The sequence below is a fragment of the Microtus oregoni genome, unplaced genomic scaffold, assembly GCF_018167655.1.
Source record: "Microtus oregoni isolate MIOR12 unplaced genomic scaffold, Mior012 000009F_ref0000495, whole genome shotgun sequence".
Classification (NCBI taxonomy): Eukaryota; Metazoa; Chordata; class Mammalia; order Rodentia; family Cricetidae; genus Microtus; species Microtus oregoni.
The window spans coordinates 15,434,109-15,456,406 of NW_024543068.1; the positions used below are offsets into that span (position 1 = coordinate 15,434,109).

Here is a 22,298-nt window from a genome sequence, read left to right on the forward strand (position 1 = left end):
AAAGGGGAACTTACGTGGCCTTCCATGCCCTCCTGAGGACTCCAGTCTTTCCAGCTGTTTCTCCCTGCTTTTAACCGAATTCCTTCATCAGGCCACTGAAGCTCCTTCCTTTTTGACAGGTTGATCCCTTCCAGAATCTGACTGAGATCCACAATCTAGACAGATACGTATTTCAATTCATATTTTCCCTTGATGATGAAAAAACCTAAGACTAAGCAAAATTTCTCTCAGAGGACTCTTTGCATTTTAAATTCTCTACTGCTTACTGTGGATTTTTTTTTCTTAAAGAATGAAAATCTAAACAGCCCCGAATCAATTCCTTTTGGACAAACTTCCTCTCTCAGTTTTTAAGTTGGCAGAAAAATTTCCCCAACATTGCAAAGTGCTCCAATCCCTCACCTAAGTAAATGACATTTTCACAGGAGCCCCCCATTCGACAAGAAAACAGACAAAGCGAAGCAGCAGGAAGGCTCTTGGCCTGCTCACCTGGACCCTGTAAATCACCTCTCCCTTTCTGGCATGGGAACTGTTGGCAGAACTTAAGGTGCTGCCCGGCTGGGCCTCAGGGGCTCCGCTCTGGCTGCCTTCTGCCCCAAGAAAGCCCACAAGGGTGTGGTGCTTGCAGGCCGGGATGCTCTGGCTAGAGCTGCTGGAGGAGGGCAGGCCATGCTGCACACAGACCGTGCCGCCCTGGCTGCTGCCTTCCATCTGGTTCACCATGGAGAGGCGGGACTGGATGGATGAGGGCAGGTTTCGAAGAGATATCTGGCTGGTGGAGGAGCGCCGACATGGCACGAACCCCGTGGTGGACATCCGGAGGGACGAGTGCCGGCTGCTGTAGCAATAGGATGACTGGCTGGCCATGGAGGCTCGAGCTGGGGACTGTCTGACCAGACTGGACTGCACCGAGTGGGCGCTGTGGCTAGTGCCTGGCAGGAAGCAACGACAGCCCCCATCAGCAGAAGACAAGCCACACCTGGGCTGCGTGCTGTGCTTTCTTCAATGTCTCCCTCAGCAATCACTCCATAAACTTTACAGAATTTAACATTTATGTCTAAAACTTTAAAGGTTACAAAAAAGAAATAAATACCTGAGATCTATTTTCTTGTATTTCTATAAAATTATTTTGTTGTTTCTTAAAAGCTTTTTAAAATTCAAATTCTACGGTATAAGAAAAAAATAATTTACAGCAAATGTTTGGATTTAAGGTTAGAATAAATGCTAAAATATTTTTTTTTACAGAAATCTTTCAGATAAATAAGAATGTAAAAAAATAAATGAGATAAGTTACTTTGGAAATGACAGAATCAGAAATGTTTAAAGACACTGTGTGGGGACGGAGAGATGGCTCAGAAGGTAAGAGCACTGGCTGCTCTTGCTAGACCTGGGTTCGATTTCCAGCACACATGTAACAGTTTCCAACCATCTGTAACTCCAGTTTCAGTGGATGTGACCCCTTCTTCCCCTTCTTCCGACCTCCACAGGCACTGCACATATGTGCTCACTCACACATAAAATAAAAATAACAACACAGCCTGGTTTCACATCCATGTGGAATCCAAGTGTCAAACTCAGAGGCCAAGAGCGGAATGGCAGCTGATGGGGCAGGGTGGGAAGCAGGGGCCGCGGAGCTGCAGGGCTGGAAGGGCAGCTTCTGGAGGGGACTGCAGCACAGGGCTCAGTGCTACAGTGCGTGCTAAGATTTGTGTGCCTGAAAAGTGCTGGGGAGAGAGAGAGAGAGAGAGAGAGAGAGAGAGAGAGAGAGAGAGAAAGGCAAGTACACAAGGACACGGCTGTGCCCGAGCTAGATTTACTCAAGAGGCAGGTAACAGGAGAAGCTCATAGTAGAAGGCTCTGAGGATGCCCACTTAGAGAAACCTCCTGCAAAGACTCTCAGGGCTGGGCATCAGGTCACTTACGAGGTCTGTCACACTGAGTCCCTGTGATTACAAAGATTTACATACAAAAATACTGTAAAGTCAGAAGAAGCCTGCTACTGCACTACAGGATAAAAATTAGATAAAATACAACACTTATATATTATTAGCTTTTAAAATGTAATATATATATATATAAAATTTGTTGTTTTTTTTTTTTTTGGAGACAGAGTCTATCTCTATAGTCCTGGCCATGCTGTAACTCACTCTACAGGCCAGGCTGGCTTCAAACTCAGAGATGCTGGGATTAAAGGTGTGCACACAAACCCGTAATATTTTGCATAAAGCAAGAGTGAAGTACAAGATTTATACATGTGCATCAATGACTGATGTAACAATGCTATAATGCACTCCTGGATATCAAGGAAACACATGCTTCCCATTACCAATACACACTCCTACTTCACACACACACACACACACACACACACACACACACACACACACGCTGGCTGCATGGGAAGGGGCCAACATCTAACATAACTTTTTCTTGAGTTACCTAGTGTTGGAGGATACGATGTGGTGGGTGGGTGCAGCCCTGATCCTGCTGCCTGTCCCTGGTTTCCAGCGCTTCCTTGGGACCCGGTGCTGTGGGGATCACTGACTGTGGCTGCGTTGGTACCAGGACAGGAAGTGCCACCTCCAGTGTCAGAATCTTCAATATTGCCACCACTGTTACAGCCAGCTCCACAACCTTTCCTTAACCTAGAGACAAATTCCAAGGTAGAAAGCATTAGCCCTGGATCACTTCAAACAACCCTCTGATCCTTTCCACTCTTCTGGGGTACCAGGACTGTCATAGCTACCTCCCAACGTCATTACGGTAAAATGAGGCTCGGGAACAAGTCCCCTTCCCAAGAGTGGCTTGAGAAGCACGTTGTGCCCCTCCCCCGCGTCCCAACTCCTCCCACCAACTCTACAGTTCTGCACCCACTGTCCATACAGTGTGATGAAGAACTGCAGAACAGCTGGGCTCTCAGGACCCCAGCTGGAATCAGCAATCTTTGTCATCTGAAACAGCATCCTATAGCCCAGGCTGCTCAAGAACTCTATATATTCTTAAATTCTCCTCCTGCTTCAGTGCCCTGAATGCTGGGATCACAGGTACAAGCCACCACACCAAGCTTTGGCAACAGAATTCTTGCCAGTATCTGTTGAGCACAGAGACCCAGTTTGTCTACACTGCTGCAGGATCTGCTGCTAGAGCGCTGCTTCATCTTGCTGTTTGGCTTTTGTTGTTTTAAATACAGGAAGACTAACAGCTGCCCTAATGGGGCAGGCTTACCTTGGTTTGTACTGGATACCCTGCGCCAAGAACACCCTTGGTCCCAGCAACCTATCTGTATGCTACCTCTCCCAGGGGTCAGTTTCTGGCAGGCACTGTAGCTAACAGAGGTTTTCTGAAAATGAAACTGTGAATACTCTTCTGGCTTATGCTGTTAGACAGTAACCCAACCTGAGTCTTTAAGCACTGGCTAGTCCTTGGAAAATTTAAAGACACCACTAAGAGTCTGTAGCTCTAGCTCACATTCTGTTTCCTAGTGCTCTGATAAATAGAAACTGAGAACAATAACCTATAGTTGTCCTTACCATCCACCGAACTATGACGCACCTATACCTATGTCAGGCTTCACTAGACAAGGAAGGCAGAGGGAAACACACACACATACTCCTGCACACTCAGGAACCGCATCTGGGTGGCGACTGGACTGCTGCAATGGTGACAACTGGCTGTGTGGAGTGCTCCCTGCTGCTGAGAAGGAGTGCAGGAGCAAAGAAAGCAATCCACATGCAAGGTTCCAATGTCTTTCTCTTACGAGAGGCAAGATGTCGCAGCAGAATGAGGAAGTTAAACACAGGAACAGGGGCAAAGGGAAAGCTAGAGTTCTGCTGACATCGCCACAGGTACATGAGCTCCACTGTTAGCTGAGCCTGACTAAGGTTCATCTCGGTTTCTGAAGGTAAGGAGCTGATTTCTACCTCCTGATGTTCAGGTGGAGTACACCCCAGCATCTCCATCTTCCCTACGCGCTTCCTAGGTGAGCTGACACACAGTGCTGAGAGAAAGCAGCCCAGGACACAAGCCCGCTACCTGTGCCAAGTGGACACTATGAAGTTCCGGATATTTCCCAAGCTGATTGGTCCCCCAAGAATTTCTTTGAGCTGGTCGTGGCTGTCAGAGTAAGACGTTGTCAGGGGTGACACAAAGATCGGGTAGCCAATAGGCTGATCACAAGACGAGTTTATCATGTTCCGCAGCGCCTGCTTTGCATTCTGGATGCTGCCTCTCTCGGGGTTCCGGTTCCGGAGAAAAACCAGCTCCTGCTGCTGCCCTGCCCAGAGACCTCGGACACACTCCTTATTCACCTATGGGACAGGGAAGGGCAAGGACAAAGGTCAAGAAAAGAGGTGCAGAAATGGGTGACACAGTGTGGTGACCAACTGAAAAGCTATGAACACAAGCTCACCTGTGAAAGGAGTTAGTCAATGTCTTCTTGAATAGCTGACTGCTAAGTAGTAGGCACCTATGGTATACTTTCTCTTGCTACACCTTCTAGAAACTAAGTAAAATGAGCTCCTTTGCCAAGCTAGTGCACTAGATAATGGTTTTGATGGAAAAGACAGCAGCAACACATATTTCAATTTGAGAGGATGTTTGTGATATTTTGGGGTTGATTAAGAGACTAGATAAAGATCGGTGGTGGACAAGATGGCTCCGCAGGTAAAGCTATTTTCTTCTAAGTCGGGTGACTTGAGTGTGATCCCTGGTGCCCTCCTGTGTGGTGGAAGGAGAACCAATTCCTGAAAGCTGTTCTCCAGCTTCCACAGAATGCCGGCCGCACTAGGGTGTGCGCGCGCACACATACGCGCGCGCGCGCACACACACACACACACACACACACACACACACACACGCACTCTTAAAGAGATCAAAGTGAATCATGATAAACTTTTAATTTCAAAAACCAACGTTCCTAAACCCCTAAAACATTTACACACATACATACACATCCATGAACACTCACGTATGTGCAGACTGAGAGAGGGTGAGAGAGAATTTAAGGAACAAACCACTTACAGTCAGCTTTGAACCACAATGAGGCACAAGCTTTGCTATTCTCTTTTAAATGAGGAGAGCACCTCATTAGCAGTGGAGTGCTGTGGGTTTTTTTTTTGTTGTTTGTTTTTTTGTTTGTTTCTTTTTGAGACAGGGTTTCTCTGTGTATCTCTGGCTTTCCTGGAACTCACTCTGTAGACCAGGTTGGCCTTGAACTCACAGAGATTCACCTGCCTCTGCCTCCTCAAGTACTGGGATTAAAGATGTGTACAACCACCGCCTGCCAAGTGTGGGCTTTTAAAGAAGGATACTGTTCAGATTTCATATGTAATGGATAAAAGTCCACCAGCCCTGAAATAAACTAAACAAACTAACGGCTTTATTGCATCTAAGAAAACCTCACAGGGCGGAGGGAATTCTGAAAGTGGGTGTTCATAAAGCAAGGTATAAACAACCACACTTGGGAGGCTGGATTAAGACGCCTGACCAGTCTCCCTTGTCACAGGCCTGTGCTGCAGACTCACCTTGATGACCCTGAAGCTCAGGTGGCGCCGGTTGAGCATGATGATCTTGTACTCATTGGTGCCATCGTCCATGACATGCCGCAGAGCCAGCAAGGAGGGGGAGTTGGCGAGCACTGCACTCCGCCAAGCTGGGTCCCCTTCGTGGGCTATCACTAGGTTCTTTTCATGAGACACAATGGCTTCATAGAGCACAGTGGGGTCGTCATACTCGTCTGGAGAAGTGAAATGGTCCTAAACACAGAAATAGCACATGTAGATTTTTGGTTTTGTTTTGGAAAAAAGGAAAATAAGTTCTAGGATAATAAGCAAAAATTCTTACAAATGGGCTTAACTTCCTATTATACATATGAGTGCTGTTATGAACATGCGCATTACTGTTCTACTAACTGGGTTACTGTTTTATACATGTCTCAGCTCTTTAACCAACACTTTCTCCAAGGCTTTACGTAACTAAGCATCATTTCCAAGTTTCATAAATTGTCTTTTTACCTCTTTCAAGGTAGTTTTCACATATTTATTTACACATGTTTAAAGTTTATAATTTTGTGTGTGTATAGTATGTATGCATGTAGTGGTCACAAAACAGCTCTGTGGAGTTGGTTCTCTCCTTCCACCCTGTCATAAGCTCTCAGGACTGAGCTCAGGTCTCCAGGTTTGTGCAGCAAGTGCCTTTACCCACTGGGCCGTCTCACTGGCCTGCACACACAAGTTAAGAGCCTCAAAAGGTCTCTACATTGTGCTCTTTATAAGCTAAATAAACTTTCTATAAAGACACACATTTGTAATAGCTGCAACATGCCAATTATCCTGCCCTTGCCCCTCCTCTCCATGTGACTGTACATAGATTCGGTATTCCAGTGCCACTCCAAGAGCCTCTTTGTCTCTATGACCACTCAGCCCTACGATGGACATGTGCCATCTATTGTCTGCAAGACTGAGGCAGGAAGCATGAACGAGACAACGGGAGCATCCCTTTTAAAACCTCCAAGTTAACAGGGGATTAAAGATACACATCAAAATAATCATAACTCAGATCTAATGTTATTCAGGAAATGCAGCTGTCTTACTGTTTGCTTTTGCACATAGCTAGAAGGTTGATGCAGGCATATACGCATCCCAGCTCAACCCCAGTAACTATAGCTCATGTCTGGCAGGGAAGAGGAGGAGTAAAAAGCCAGTCCCCAGGGTGCAATCTATGAAAATGATGCTGTGCACCTGAGTGATGAAGCCTAACAGTGGCCTGTCCTCCCTTCCCCGTTCCCTTCACCTGCCAGGGAGGCTGGATAACACCTTTACATGTAGCAAGACTCAAACTCAATGGGGGCAGAACTGCTTCCCAGGTTCAAAGTTCACAAATGGTAATCCCAGGTCAACACAGCTTCCAACACCAGGATTCATCTCTTTTACAATGAAAATCTTTTTTCAATTCATTTTATTTTTGCTTATGTATATATAAATATACACGTTTGTGTACAGATGTGCATGCGAGTGCAGATGCCTGTACATGTCAGATCCTGGAGTGGAGTTAGAGACAGTTGTGAGCTGCCTGCTGTGGGTGAAGGGGATTGAACTTGGGTCTTCTGTCAAGAGTAGTATGGGGCTAAAGGGATGGCTCAGAGGTAGAGAGCACGGGCTGCTCTTCCAGAGGTCCTGAGTTCAATTCCCAGCAACCACATGGTGACACACAACCATCTGTAGTGAGATCTGGTGCCCTCTTCTTGTGTACAGGCGTACATGCAGACAGAATACTGTATACATAACAAATAAATAAATCTTAAAAAAAAATAGTTATATGAATTCTTAACTGCTGAGCTTTCTCTCTAACTCCACGGATTAATCTCTTAAGAGCTCTGCCTTTGCAGAACCTATAGATAAAGTCTGTGACCTGCCTGACGGATAACAGTACTCCTAACGACTCTGCACTGGCCTGGACCACAGACAAGAGACCTCGCACACTGTGCTGCCTTTGGCAAATGCTTACCGTGGGAGAGGTCCCTCCATCCACCTCTGCTTACTAGAATCAGTATGGTTATTTGGATGAGAAAGGAACTGACAGTGACAGTAGGACCGACACACGTTATCAGGCACGCTAACTGCAGGTTTTAATCTTGTTCAAATGCTTCTTCTCACTGGCTTCAACTATAGAAAACGGAAGTTTTTATGCCGGAGTCTTGTGATTAAGCCTGTAATCCCAGCTACTCGGGACGCTCATTAGTTCAAAGCCAGCCCGGACAACCTAAGGAACCTTTCTCTGTCTCTCAGAGCGGGCTGAGGATAGCGCTTAGCAGCAGAGCACCTGCCTGGAGTGCAGGAGACTCTAGCTGAATCCCTAGACAGTACTCCCCACCCCAGTGACCTGGACACTGTCTTTTCTTTTAAATGTACCGAGTCTTGTCTCAAACCGCAGATCTGTAAGCACAGCTGAGTGACATGACCAGAGGAAGAAGTGCCAGCACACAATCCACAGCGTGTTCCTCAAAGGGTCCAGGGCTTTGCAAATACATTTTGGGGTCCAATTTTCACTGCACTCCCTGGTAGTACTGTCAGTGACCACTGAGCCTGTCCTGACTGCCTGCCGCTCGGGGGCACACCAAGCAGAAGGCAGCAGCATGCCATCCTACAGGAGTCAGAGGCACTTGCGGCTGTCAGGTGTTTGCTGGGGACAGGAACTGCAAACACATGAAATCCAACAAGCGTTTCAGGGGTACAGCCCTCTCCTTTCAGTTTGCCACGGCTCCTAGATTATCAATGGTGATGGACATTAATACTGAAATTCACTACTACCGTTACTATGAGAAACATGGGTTCAGGCTTCTGGGATTTAACGCCTTGCTAGGAGTCAGGCTTTTCCTAGATTCAGATGAGAGCCTTTCCAAAGGTTCCCCAAAACACAGCATGGAAATCAAACCATGAAGTATCAGCAAACCTCTGAAATGAATTAAAAAACACACAACCAACTCATCTCTTACCTGATGGAGTTTAATGGACATACGGATTCCAGGTACTACTACTTTCCTCAACAGTTCCATGTCAGCGAAAATCCACTCATCTCGGACTGAGGAAATCCTGAAGTCCCCTTTAAACAGGGCATGCAGTCCATAGAGGAAGGACTCCAGGTTACTGTGAGGTGGAGAGAAACGGCACATATTTTGACAGAGGTCTTCATGACACTGAATCTCCTAGCTGCTTTGCATCACAATCGTCTGGGGAGTTTTGAAAGCAGACTCCAGAAACTGAAGTCTGAACTCCTTAGTGAGACTCCCAGGAAATGGGTCCTGTTTGCCTGGGAGCCTTGCTTATGAAGCAGGGAAATGGCTCGCAGAGACAGACAATGGGAGAAAGCCTGTGTAGCGAGGGAAATGAAGGAATCTCGTGTGAAACATGAAACCAGAGACATTTATAAAGTAGGAACTACTCCTTTAAAATACACATTACACTAAATGATATAGACAAAGATTATGAATAAATATAGGAAATTTATTAGAAAAATAGATAAAATATGAGACCAATCAAATCTTACAAAGTGATTATAAAATGCTCAAAGTCCATTAAATTGTCACAATTAGTAGCTATTCTCACAAGTGGGAGGTTGAAAGCCAGTTAGTTACTACAACATAAGACGTTCAGCAAAAACATTTATAGAAAAATGAAATTTTCAGAAACTTTGCAGTAAAATATCCCAAAATTAATGTTTCAAAACACAACCAAGTAGTCAAACAAAACACATTTAGTTTACATCACAGAGAGCTTCTCATGCTCGTTTACTGTATGTGTGCTGTGCTTCCGTGTGAATCTGTGTACCACACACCTGCCTAGTACTCACAGAGGCCATCAGATCCCCTGAAACTGGAGTTACAGACAGTTGTGAGACACCATGTGAGCTTGGAATTGAACCCAGGTCTCCTGGAAGAGCAGCTAGTGCTCTTATTAATCACTCAGCCATCTCTCCAGCCCCATCCCCTTCCCAATACCTTCTGGAAAACAGAGTGGCCTCTTTACCTGGACATATGGTGGGAGGCCGTTCCCAAAGCCCTCCGGCCCAGAACGCAGAGTCCATAGCAAAGAGTCACCAGGGAAGAGTCTCTGTCCACATCTAGAGGCTTTAAAATAAAGAACATTAGATACCGGGAAGCTCTGTGGGTATGTAACAAATCAGAAAAGACCCCACGGGTAAGGCAGACAGAGAAAGGAAGAGCTGAACTCTACTGTCAGAGAAGAGTTCTGTTGATGGGATACTGTCTCAGAGGGAGAGTGGAGAGAATGAGGCAGATGCCACACTGGTGAGTGTCCTTGAGCTTGGAGCCAGCGCATCTTCAAGTTTAGAGGGCTTTTCTAGGAGGAGGTCCTTCTGGGAAGGGATTTATGGGAGCAGAATTCTTGCTCTTAAGGAGATGGGAACAATTTTGACTTGATTAAAGAAAACTATAGCAGAAGGGAGATATTGCTAGAAAATACCACTAATAACTTTATTCTAAAGGGACTGTATACAGTGGGTGGAATATATCCAGGGCTGAGTGGGCTGTCTGAAGGGGTTGGGGACACCCAGATCAGAACTGGGCCTCAAAAATGCTTATTTTATGTATATGAGTATTTTGTTTGCACACACCCACACACACACACACACACACACATGTATATGCACCACAGGCATGCCTGAGGTCAGAAGAGGGCACTGAATCCCCCAGAACTAGAGTTACAGACGGTTGTGAGCCATCATGTGTGCTGGGAATCAAACTCAGGTCCTCTGGAAGGACAGCAAGTGCACTAAATGCTGAGCTACCTTCTCAGCCCCCAAGGTGAGCCTTTTGAATATATGGTGTATGGGCATTTAGTAGGATTTCTTCAAGCTATGGCCAAATGGCCAATAACCTGAGAGTACTTGAGGATGGAGGCCATTTCTGAGTAAGAAAATAATGCACTTCAATACTGTCCAAGCCACAAAAGGGATATTATAACAACATGCCCACATGCATCAAATGCCCTTCAAATTTGAAAACATTGGGCAAAAACCCCTTAGGCATGTCTCATGTACAAAAAACAAAACAAATGAACCACCTAGCTGCCTGTGGCATGTACCTGGCTGGCCCGCCTACAAGGGTGTGTAGCCTACTCATCACTGCTCTAGGACGGGTGACTCCCATCAGCATATGCTCTGCTGCACATCAGTGTAAAGTGAAAGGCTGCCACTCAGAGAGGGGCACAAAGGCACTCCATTCCTACTGACGCGAAGATGCTAAGATGGCAGGGATCCTGAAAACAGCTGGGAAGTAAGGGCTAACGGGTTTGGTAAAGCCACAGACACTGGCTGTCAGGCACTGCTAACTCCAGGATACCAAGTAAACAGGATGCTGGGTGCTCAGCTCCACAGACCTTCCCTGAGAAGACAGTGAGCCCTAGCCAGTCTTGGGGTCTGTGGTTTTGCAGGGCTGGCCAGGGACATGACAGTGCTATACACCTAGAAGAAAGAGTAGTTGGAAAGTCTGTACTTCATCTTACTTTAGGGCAGGACAAATTGTCCTGATGTGTGCATGGGGAAACACTTGCATCAATGTCATGGGGAGATTCCTATTTTAGGTCTATGATTTGGATTTCCAGAATCAGAGTTTCCTGGGAGAGACCTAAAACACTCTTTATTTTCAAAGTGTTGAATTTTACCTAATTTCGTACTGAAAGTCCTAGGTCTACACTCTCCAGCAGCAGTCACGGCTGCACAAGCAGGCTATTTAGAAGGATTACAGTAAAACAAATGCCAGCAGGATGCTAAAAAAGGATGCTCTTCAGCTGCCTTGGCAGAGCTGGTTTGGCTCAAACATTCTGACACAGGCATGCTGCCTAACCCAGAGGATCTGAGAAGTGCAGGAAAAACTGACTCACAATAATAGGATATTCTCCCATTCTGTGAAAACCTGGATTCAGAGAGATACAAAGGCCAAGCAACAGCTTACCTTTGCTCTCCGGGAAGAGCAGTACTCTATCCAGTTGAGGTAAATCACACAGAAACTCTCCCGCGATATGCCTGCCAGACGATGGTCATAGTCTTCGTCAATGTTTGGGTTAAAAGTCGGGTCCACGTCAACATAATTTCGGTCTGCACACAGACGCAGTCCTTCCTGCATTGTCTCATTCGCAAGCCACTCCTCTAACTTAGAGGAGGCTGTGACGTAATAAATGATCCCCTAATTAAGAAACACAGGAAATTCCAATCAAATCACAATGCAAAAATTCATTCCAATTTCTTATCATACCTACAGATAATTTAGCTCAAAATATTTAACACCATGTCCTGTGCCTAATTTAAGAAAGCTACTTCGAGCCTTCCTAGATGGAAACACCATCCAGTGCTTTAAAATCAACCATTGTGAGAGTCAAGTAACCTGTAAGCTCCACCAGCAAAGGGACCAGATAACTTCCTGAAATGTGGGCGTTGTAGCTCTCGGGAAATAACAAGCCACATGTTTTCATTTCCCTAGTCTGTATGAATCAACTGTGCTGGACATGCTTGATCACATGTGGGTGGGAGGTAATTAGGCAGGAAATGTGTCAGGATGTATGCTTGCCCCTGATTGGATCTGATGGGATATGCAAGGAATTGTGGGTTTTGCCCTTTAAGTCCCTGCAAAACATGACTTGTGGCCATTCTCTGGGAACCTAGAGGTAGACCTGACCAGAGACCATCTTTGTGGCCTGCATTTAATTAAAGTTTGCTTCAAATTTGGCTCAAAATTGTAGAGTTGTTCTTTCTCTTGAGAATCTTAGGATTAACACCATAAATCTGGTAAGGCAACTTGTAGCCTATCAATTTCAGTGCTTAAATTCAGGGTATTTTTAAAGAGGTGGAAAATTAGTACGCTGTATTTATTTAGAAAATTTTCTCACAAGAAGTTATTTAAACTTTTAGTGCTCCTAAAGTCAAGTGATAGAAATAAAGTAAAAAACAAACATAAAAGGAGGCACACATTCATACACATTCATGAAGACTCATACACATATGCACACAGACACACATGCACACAAAGACAGACAGACAGACAGACACACACACACACGGGCACAAACACCCAAGTTAAGAAAAATGCAAATCAAGTTCTTTAGCTTCTTGGGTCTAACTGAATGGAAGGCTCAAGGTCCTTCGAAATCAGCACAAATCCAGAACTTAGTGGTTATAATGAAAAACTGAAAAAAATTCAAATGTGCAATCATAAAAGCATGGCTTACCACACACTCCTTTCTTAAAAATACTGACTTTGCTGGGTCTTGTGAGACACGTTTAATCCCAACAGGGATACAGAGGCCATGTGTCTCTGAAGATTCCAGATCAATCTGGTCTAGGTAACAAGATCCAGGGCAGCCAGGGCTATACAGTGATACTCGGTCAAACAAAACCAACCCACAATAACAAAAACAAAAAATTCTCTTCACCTATAAAGGACTAAGCTTGGCCAATGAGGGGGTCTGGTTTTGCCCTCTGGCCTGATAAGTCTCTTCATCTAGGACCGAGCTCCATAGTCTCAATGTGACCTTCAGAAAATCTGGAAACTTCTGTCAACTCCACCTGACTGCAGATCTGAGTGTCTTAAGAGCCGTGCAAACCCATGCATGTGCATGAATACACAACAGACCTAAACCATAACTATGAATTCCAGTTATTAGTGTAACAAGAAATAGTAAGACCTGCGTGGGGTGGGGCGTTATCATTATTTTTTTCCATGGGTATATTTTAATTGAGTTCTCTAGATACTAGACAATTTAAATCACTGCTCAGAAGCAAAGCACAAGTTTGAAAGGCTAGGAAGAGGAAGGTAGGGGAGTCGTGAGTACTTACCTAGCTCCGAGCTTCATCTTTGGTACGCATATACTATTAGCATAGCAAAAATGAATGGATGCATACATGAATGAATGACTATAAATGTACATAGGCCTTTGTGTGTGCATGTGCCTGTGTGTTTCTTTCCAAAGAAAGCCCTCCGGTGCTCAGGTCTGAGGCTCACGCCCTTACCTTGACATAGTACGTGGTAAGGACTCTGCGGAGATCAAAGACCTGAAGCATGGAAGCAGCACTGTTGTCAGTGATGCTGTAGCCCTCCAGAATATACTTAGTGACGACCACTTCCCAAGCCAGCCAGCGCTGGCCAAATGCAGCATTAAAGGACAGCACATGAGGAACATGGCCAGGCTCACAGCAGCAAAATCCTTCATCTTCTTCCACACCTTCTGTGATGGCTTCCACTTCTCGCTGTTGACAATAGGTACCTTCAAAAAAGACAAGATCATTATAGACAAAGGTAAAGAAAAACAGCAACTGGGAAAATGAATGCCTACTGAGCACCAACAATTTAAAAAAGACGCCTCTTCCGGCAACTCAGGGTATATGACTGATTTGCCTTAGGGTAGTCCCCACCAAACCGCAGCGAACTCCAGAGCCCAGGCCAACTCTGTCATCTGCAGAAGCACCGCGTGCTTTAGCCATGAAGGCCTGGGATTTGTGCTATGAAGTAGTGCTTTAGTTTCCACTAATAATTCTCCACAATTTTTTAATGGGTATTATAACTGCATTAACATCAAGCAAAAGCCCCTAAAGATGTGCACTCATCACCAGTGAACAGTGGATGGATGCTGCCCCATCAGGATAGGAGCTCCATGGAAACAGACACAGCAGAGCACAGTTTGTTCATCTCCTGGGCACTTCCCAGGCCAATTACCTTGACAAGAGAAACTATCCTCTGATTGGCTCTTTTCCCAAGAAAATGCTTCCTTATTTTCCTTACAAACTAAAAACACCACAGAGACCTTCTTAGAAACTAGGCTAAAACTCTCCAGATGCATAATCCTCATTAGAAATATATTCAAAAACAAAACTTGAAATCTCCATGTATACCACTCATGTAGATAAACTAGTTATTTTTGCAGGATCTGATAACTCAAGTTGGTATTTTTCTGAATGTATGATTTTCTATGGAGAAAGAACTGATTGGTTTGTCAGCACACAGAATTACAGAGGGTTGGTGGGGGGGGGCAATGAGGAATAACTGAAGGTTTTACTTTGCAGTAATGATAATGTTTTGGAACTAGAGATGGTGGCTGCACACTGTGAATGTACACTAAAGGTCACCACTTCCTTTTTTTTAAACAGTTGTTTTTAGGTTATGTGATTTCATTTTAATTGAGAAGACTATAGAGGGTTGGATGTAGCAGCACACAATTCAATCCCAGCACTGAGGAGGCAGAGGCAGGTGGAGCTCTATGAATTTGAGGCCAGCCTGTGTACACATAGTGAGCTCCAGGACAGCTAGGGCTACACAATAGCCTGTCTTGAAAACAACACCAGCACCAACAACTACTGAGGAGATAATGGTAGGGCATTTTATGATGGCTCAGTTAACTACTTTCTGGTTCACAAAAACTCAGTGTTCTATCTACACCTTCATCCTTGAACAGACATGTACAATTGGTGACAAGGGGCCTGGCAAGTGAAGAACAAGCAAGGAGGCAGCACCTGCAGGCGAGCTGGCCGATCTCCCACAGCACCAACATCACTCTTCTTTCAATGAGACTTGGGTGGAGGGGTCCAATACCGTGTTACAATCCCAGGGATCTATTTTCTAACTTTCCCCCCAAGATTTACTTATAATTTGATGTATACACGCGTGTCCCTGAGCACATGTACACGTACCCACACACATGCAAGTGCGCTTGGAGGCCAGGGGAGGGTGTCAGATCTCCTGGAATCGGAGTCGTTAGCCACCTGATCTGGGTGCTGGGACCTAAACCTCAGCCTGGATGAGCAGCAAATGCTCTTGCAGCTAAGCCATTCCCCAGTGGCCAATTCTGAACTTCTCATTTGGGATTTAAACATAGAAAACTTAGGCACTCTCTGAAAGTAAAGGGGCAATGGACATCTTACCTCTGAATTCAAGTCCCCGCAGCTGGAAAGTGACCAGGCCGTTGCCTATCTCTATCAGGTGTACTAATGCATTGAGATAGTCAGAGGCAAGGATGAAACAGTCCCCGGTACTATAGTTTCCCCACCTTCCTAACAGCAAATCCCCACAAAGACTGTGCTGCAGGGATCTGGTTAGATGCTCGTAGAAGATGGAATTCAGATTGTTGTCATCTGACCCTGTAAGAAAAGATTTTAAGAAAAGTTGATTTCACTTTAAATATCTGTTGTATTGATGAACAAGATCATTAAAAATACTGAAACTAGCTAGTCAATGTAGCTGCAATCCCAGCACTCAAGAGAGGGAGGCAGGAAGACTGCCACAGATTTGGGGCCAGCCTGGGATACCGAGTGAGACAAAACAAATGAACAATCTAAAACCAAATTCCTCTATGGCTGTGTTTACATTTCTTTCACAAGAAAAAGAAAGATGCATGCCACACCCCTACAATTTGTACACAAAAACAAATCGGTGTTGTGGTTTGGGCGTACCATGTCCCACAAAGGCTCATGCCTAGCCATGTGACATCAGTGGGAGGTGGTGCTAAGCAGAAGGAAGTACTGCATACTGCAGCTTTACCAGAGGCTGTGCCAGCTTCCAGAAGCCAGATTAGTGCCTAGCCCAATCATCATCACAGAGGCTGCCACAGCAACTGATGGGAGCAGATGCAAAGACCACAGCCAAACATTAGGCAGAGAGCCCAAACTGGAGATCTCCAATGGGTACCTCCCCTTGGAGCTCAGGAACTCCACAGAAGGGGAGGAGGAATTGTAAGAAAGAGACAGGTAGAGGACACCAGGAGAACATGGCATACAGAATCAACTAAGTAGGGCTCATGAGGCTCACAGGGACTGAATTGACAATCATGGAGCCTGCACGGACGATCTGGGCTAGGCTCTCTGCACATACCTTGCGGGTTGTGTAGCTTGGTGTTCTTGTGGGACTCCCTGCAATGGGAGTGTGTGTTGGAGGGTGTCTCTGACTCTTAGGTCTGCACATGGAGTCCTCTCCCTCCTACTGGGTTGCCTCATTCATTCTCTCTTGATATGAGGGTTTGTGCCTAGTCTTATTGTAACTTCTTATGCTGTGTTCAGCTTATATCTTGGGGAGATGCTGTAAGAGGCCACTAGTGTGTTCCCGGCTGCACAGATTCCCGAAATAACCACACAGAAACTGTATTAATTAAATCGCTGCTTGGCCAATTACTTAAACGTATTGCCAGCTAGTGCTTGCATATAGAAATAACCCATCTCCATTATTTTATATTTTACCACGAGGCTCGTGGCCTACTGGCAAAGTTTCAACATATCTGTCTCTGGCAGTGGCTCCATGGCTTCTTCTGACGTCGCCCTCTTTCTCCCAGCATTCACCCTAACTTTCCCTGCCTAACTAAGTTCTACCTTGCTATAGGCCAAGTCAGTTTCTTCATTCATTAACCAATAAAAGCAACACATAGACAGAAGGACCTCCCACACCAGGGAGGTCTGCTCCTTTCTGAAGGGAAACAGAGAAGAAGTGTATCTGGGGGGTGAGGTAAGGGGACTAGAAGAGTGGAGGGAGGGGAAACTCTGGGATGTATTCAAAACACAAAAAATAAAATAAATAAAAATAAAAAAAAGGGAAGCATGGCATGGGGACAAGGCTGCGAGAATGACTGGCATCCTGGCAAGAGCAACTCCGCAGTCACATGCTCCTGGTCTTGAGGTTCCGCCTCAACACAAGCCCACAGCACATAGCTCAATGGTGCCAGGCAACCACAAACTTCCACCTCTGAAACTGTGAACAGAATACATCCACCCTTCTTTGAAGCTTCTTATCTTGGGTATTTTATCACAGCAGTGGAACCCTCATCAACACACATAAGATAATGCGCAACTTTTCAGAATCAAGGGTTAAAGTCAAGGGGCTGGATCTGAGTTTCAGCTGCTGACAAGCCCCTGTCAATGCCAGGTCTAGGAGTGCCCTCTTCTAGCATCGGGGAGCGCGCGCGCGCGCGCGCGCACACACACACACACACACACACACACACACTCATGCACACACACTCATGCACACTTAGAAAGTAAACCCTAAAGAGTTAGAAGTCCTAACACCCCTCTAAGGGTTTCAGTTTGTGCAGTTCAGGGATCCGATTGGATGCACCCTTTGGCATTATTTATGATTCAAGGACTGTTATTGTCATTTAATGAAACACACCTTTCCATTAAAATATACAGGATACAGAATCCAAGAAACAAAAAGATGATCTGGTAAAGGAAGTTGATAAGACTATGTAAGATTTTAACAAAAACAAAACTAAACAAAGAGAAATGAGTCAAAACCCAAACACTGTGAAGGCTCCCGTGCAGCAGACACAGCAGCACCTGCAGAGTTGGACATGAGGTCACACTGAAGAAAAGCACAAGCAAAACCACCACGGATTCACGACAGCCCCAACCACCTTCGCTGGCATCCCACCCACAGCAGCAACGCCTGGGCTGTAGTCTAAGAATCAGAGAAGAGCAAATCTTCAAGGCTTGGAAATTTTTTTTAAACTCACACTAACTATACATTAAGACAATGAGGGGGAAATGAGAGTCTAATTGCATCCAGTTATGTGTCTGGCCATAAAAAAGTGTGTGATTTCTTCCTAAGGATGGTGTTACCAGCATCTGAGAATTCCAAGCCCGTATGAGCACATGCTGGAAATGGTTTTTCTCCTCCATGAGATTGTAAGTGAGCAATGCCAAGTAAGGGGCTCTTCCTAGTTTAATTTTATAACTGAAAATCAATTTGATTCTTAGAGTTTGGTTTCTCAGATGGACAGAGCACTTGAAGAAATTTATGCATTAAATGGAAACATATTCCAGTCTATTTGGGAACAATGATAAATAGTTTCCTGAGCTAATTAACTAACTCATTAGTTTCATATAGTTGGAGCAGCAAGGTTCCCAGGATTTGGTTGATAAAATGAGATTTTCCAAATAACCTAAAAACCAAACATTGGATAATGATACCACAACCAAAATTCTGCCCACTGAATCAGTATCTTGGGTGAGTATTGGAAAATCCCCAGGACATCTATGCACACAATTAATTAAATAAAATTCAATTTTAATATTTACTTAACACTTGAGAGAAAGGTGTAAGGAAGGACACATGTTGGCAAGCGCATCATTCTTACCCAGTTTTCATCTGACTTCTACTTAGCTTACATAAGAACTATCTTCAAATGGCATATTTAAAACTTTTGTTATCATTCATAAGATACACCTTATCAAGAAACAGTATATACACTGGAAATGTTCTAGTTCATATATACTACGTTTTGCTAAGGTAAAAAGGAAAAACATGAAGGATATATGGTTTTCAAGAAATTAATATTGTAATCCAAGCCTTCAGGAGGCTGAGGCTGGAGGATAGTGAATTAAAGGCCAGTCTGTATTACACTGAAAGTTTGAAGTCAGGCTGGGCTACACAGAGATCCTGTGTCAAACAGAACAACTTTTAGAGGGTTTATAGTAAGCAGGGAGTGAAGCTATGAACGCTGAGAGGCTGAGTGTGTGAGTGTGTGTGCACGTACGGATACGTGTACAGGAACACACAGAAAGCAAATCCTCTCATTGCCTCGTTACAGACAGGACTATTACCTGGATTTCTATCAAGCTGAGAAGCCAATCTTGTATTTGAATGGTCCACACGTTTTGTGCTGAAGAAAACAAAACAAAACATTTTTAGTATTTTATACTTTAAAAAAAAGGCAAGAGAAAAACTACAAGACACAGATAAATTCCATTTCTGTAGGAAAACCTCTGGGGGAAAAGCTATGATTAGATAATAACCAACTTGACAGCACAGACTTACAGTTAAAATTTTTATTTTCTTCCTTTGCATCTTCACAACACATAAACACAACAGCTCTCCCCTGTTCATGTTTCAACTGGTGACTTTCCCTAAGGACCAGTTCCTTCAAGATGGTGAGCAAAGTGTAAGACTACTCAGATGTGCTGCCTTACAGGCATTCCACAGCACAGACAAGGCAAAGCCCATTACTTTAAGGGAAACGCGGAGGCAGTTCAAAAACGAAAATTAGTTTTGGAAAACTTGTATTCCAGCCATGAGTGTGACAACTTCCTAGAGCAATGCACTTCACGACTCTTCTGAGATTGGTGACACTGTGGATGCCTTAAGGAGACTTGGAGAGCTAGTTCAAGTTACTCAACCATGCCATTTTCAAATGACCAATAAATGCTAGAAATTATGTACAAGCAAATATCTCATTCAAAAAAAATGAATGGATCAGTCCAGACAAGACACACTTCTAAACGCTCCGAGGTTCACTTTAGATTCTACCCTACAACGATTATTTATTTATTTATTTATTTATTTATTTTGTATATAGTATTCTGTCTGTGTATGCCTGCAGGCCAGAAGAGGGCACCAGACACCATTACAGATGGTTGTGAGCCACCATGTGGTTGCTGGGAATTGAACTCAGGACCTTTGAAAGAGCAGGCAATGCTCTTAACCTCTGAGCCATCTCTCCAGCCTCCCCCCCTGCCACAACTATTTTTAAGAAATAATTATTTTCCAGGCAATGGTGGCACACGCCTTTAACCCCAGCACTCAGGAGGCAGAGGCAGGTGAATCTCTGGTGGTCTACAGAATGGGTTCTAGGACAGCCAGGGCTACATAGAAACCCTATTTTGAAAAACAAAATAAAAAAAAAAAACAAGCAAATACCCCCCCCCAAACAAAAATAAACAAAAAAACACACTGCCATTTACTTTTTGTGTTTTGGTGAAAAATCAAAGAAAGACACCTAGAACTGTCTTAATACTTCTTTCTTGGGGTTAGAGAGATGGCATAGTGGTTAAAAGCATGGGCTGCTCTTGTAGAAAACCTGGGTTGGGTCCCCAGGACCCACACGGTGGCTCACAACTATCCCTAATTCCAGACGCAGGGGATCCAGTGCTCTCTTCTCAGTTCCTCGGGTACCAGTCAATACGCAGTGCACATGCACATATGCAGACAAAACACTCAGAACATGTAAAAAGTCTTCTTCAACTGTGCATCTGTGAGGACAAATTTTCTTTCTTCATTTCAATCAAATGACATACTGCAAGAGAGTGGATGCAAAAGTGTGGACCTAACCTGGCTTTTAGCAAGCAAGACATTAAAGGTTTGCCAAACTGGAAACAATGCAATCTTATTAAAATTTTGGTAGGCAGAAAATACTCTTAGTTTAAAATGATATTTATGTTAATATGGGATATGCTTTAAAAAAAAAAGACAGGGTCTTGTCAGGTAGACCAAGCAGGCTTCAAATTTGTAATCCTCACACTTCAGCTTCTTAGTTCTGGAATTATAAACATAGTGGCTATTATCTATTTTTAAATAAATAAACACTTGCATTTTAAATAGGTTCTTTGAAAATATTATTGAATAAAACTTCTATTTAAATACGATGACATCTTGAATATTTTTATGGGTACCAAAATTATTTGCTACAAACTGTTAAGAATTGATATCACACAATATAACTTCTGGCTAGAACTTGGCCTAGAATAGGATATAGAAAGTAATGAAAATTCACCAAAATGGTGACCACCACCTGCAGTGTTAGGAGAGGGCCAGAGCAGAAATGTCAAGTGTACAAGTTGGCTCACTGTGCCACTCCTGAGACCACCATCTTCCCGAGTAAAAATGTCACTGCATGGCAGGCAGTGCAGAGAGAGGCATTGTGGGACGGTGAGAGCTACACACCCAACATGTTAATACGTGCCCAAATGTTCTTGTTCCCTTAACTGAGAATGCCTCTTTCAGCAACTTTCCTTAAATAAGAGCATATGTGGACAGACTCTGGGCAAGGACTATCCTAAGCAGCAGATTAACCAGTTAGTCTAATGAGCAAAGTCTGCACGGGAAACTGTTGGAATGAAGTTATCAGAAACAGCTCTAGAATTTCTAACTAGGTTACAGCTCACCATAGCTGGTACAATGGTGTAATGCTGTATATAACATGTCACAGGGTTACTGACAGGGACTAATTCCAAGACGTCATTGAAGAAAACGCACAAGAGTATAGTTAGGACTATACTTTTAAGAATCACATAAAAAGATGAGAAAATCAATTTCCTCAATACTATATAATCTTCAAATTTTAAAAATAACTGTATTGGGCAGTGGTGATACACACCTGTAACCCAGCACTTGGGAGGCAGAGGCCAGTGGGTCTCTGTGAGTTCTGAGGCCAGCCTGGTCTACAGAATGAGTTCCAGGACAGCTAGGGCTATGCAGAGAAACTCTGTCTTGAAAAACAAAACCAAAGACTAACCAACCAAACAAAAAAATTGTAAATTTTTGGCAAAAAAGTATTTGATCACCACAAATTATAATCAAAACCAATTTTCCCTACCGATGCGTCCCTGTGTAAGAGGACAGAACTGGTCGTGTGTGTCCCGTGTGTCCCGTGTACTCACTTGTAGTCTCGCTCCCAGAACTTCACGGGCCTCACGTAGGAGGTGATGAAGATGGCACTACCTAGGAAGGGGTTTAGCGGCGTGGAGAATAAGGCTGATACCACTGCCTGAACAAACAGCATAGCCGAGTCTATGGGGGAACGGTTAAGGAATAAACACAGCAAACAGAAAAAGAAAGAGGGAGAAAGCCCACATGTCAATCTTGGGATGAAATACCCAAGTCTAACTTTATGAAGGTCAAAACCAGAATTTGGGGCCAAATGAGATGACTGCTTGCTGCCATGAAATGACAATGATTGCTGCCAGGCCTCAGCATGCATGCTGGAGGAAGAGAACTGACTCTCCCCAGGTGTCTGCGACCTCTACATGCAACACACACA

The 22,298-nt window shown here is 44.3% G+C and overlaps 1 protein-coding gene across 6 annotated transcripts in view; it reads right to left on the reverse strand.

Annotated features, from left to right (window-relative positions):
• The window catches only part of Pcnx1 (pecanex 1), a 143,251-nt gene that overhangs the window by 4,957 nt on the left and 115,996 nt on the right, over positions 1-22,298 (reverse strand). For all 6 annotated transcript variants that reach the window (XM_041657903.1, XM_041657902.1, XM_041657901.1 and 3 more), the window contains 12 exons: positions 21,919-22,048; positions 19,087-19,145; positions 15,421-15,636; positions 13,516-13,769; positions 11,465-11,695; positions 9,519-9,619; positions 8,489-8,639; positions 5,520-5,750; positions 4,030-4,304; positions 2,437-2,642; positions 487-929; positions 15-155 (listed from right to left, as the gene is read on the reverse strand). In XM_041657903.1, the coding sequence (XP_041513837.1) occupies positions 15-155; positions 487-929; positions 2,437-2,642; positions 4,030-4,304; positions 5,520-5,750; positions 8,489-8,639; positions 9,519-9,619; positions 11,465-11,695; positions 13,516-13,769; positions 15,421-15,636; positions 19,087-19,145; positions 21,919-22,048 (2,438 nt within the window). The remainder of the gene's footprint in view (positions 1-14; positions 156-486; positions 930-2,436; positions 2,643-4,029; positions 4,305-5,519; positions 5,751-8,488; positions 8,640-9,518; positions 9,620-11,464; positions 11,696-13,515; positions 13,770-15,420; positions 15,637-19,086; positions 19,146-21,918; positions 22,049-22,298) is intronic.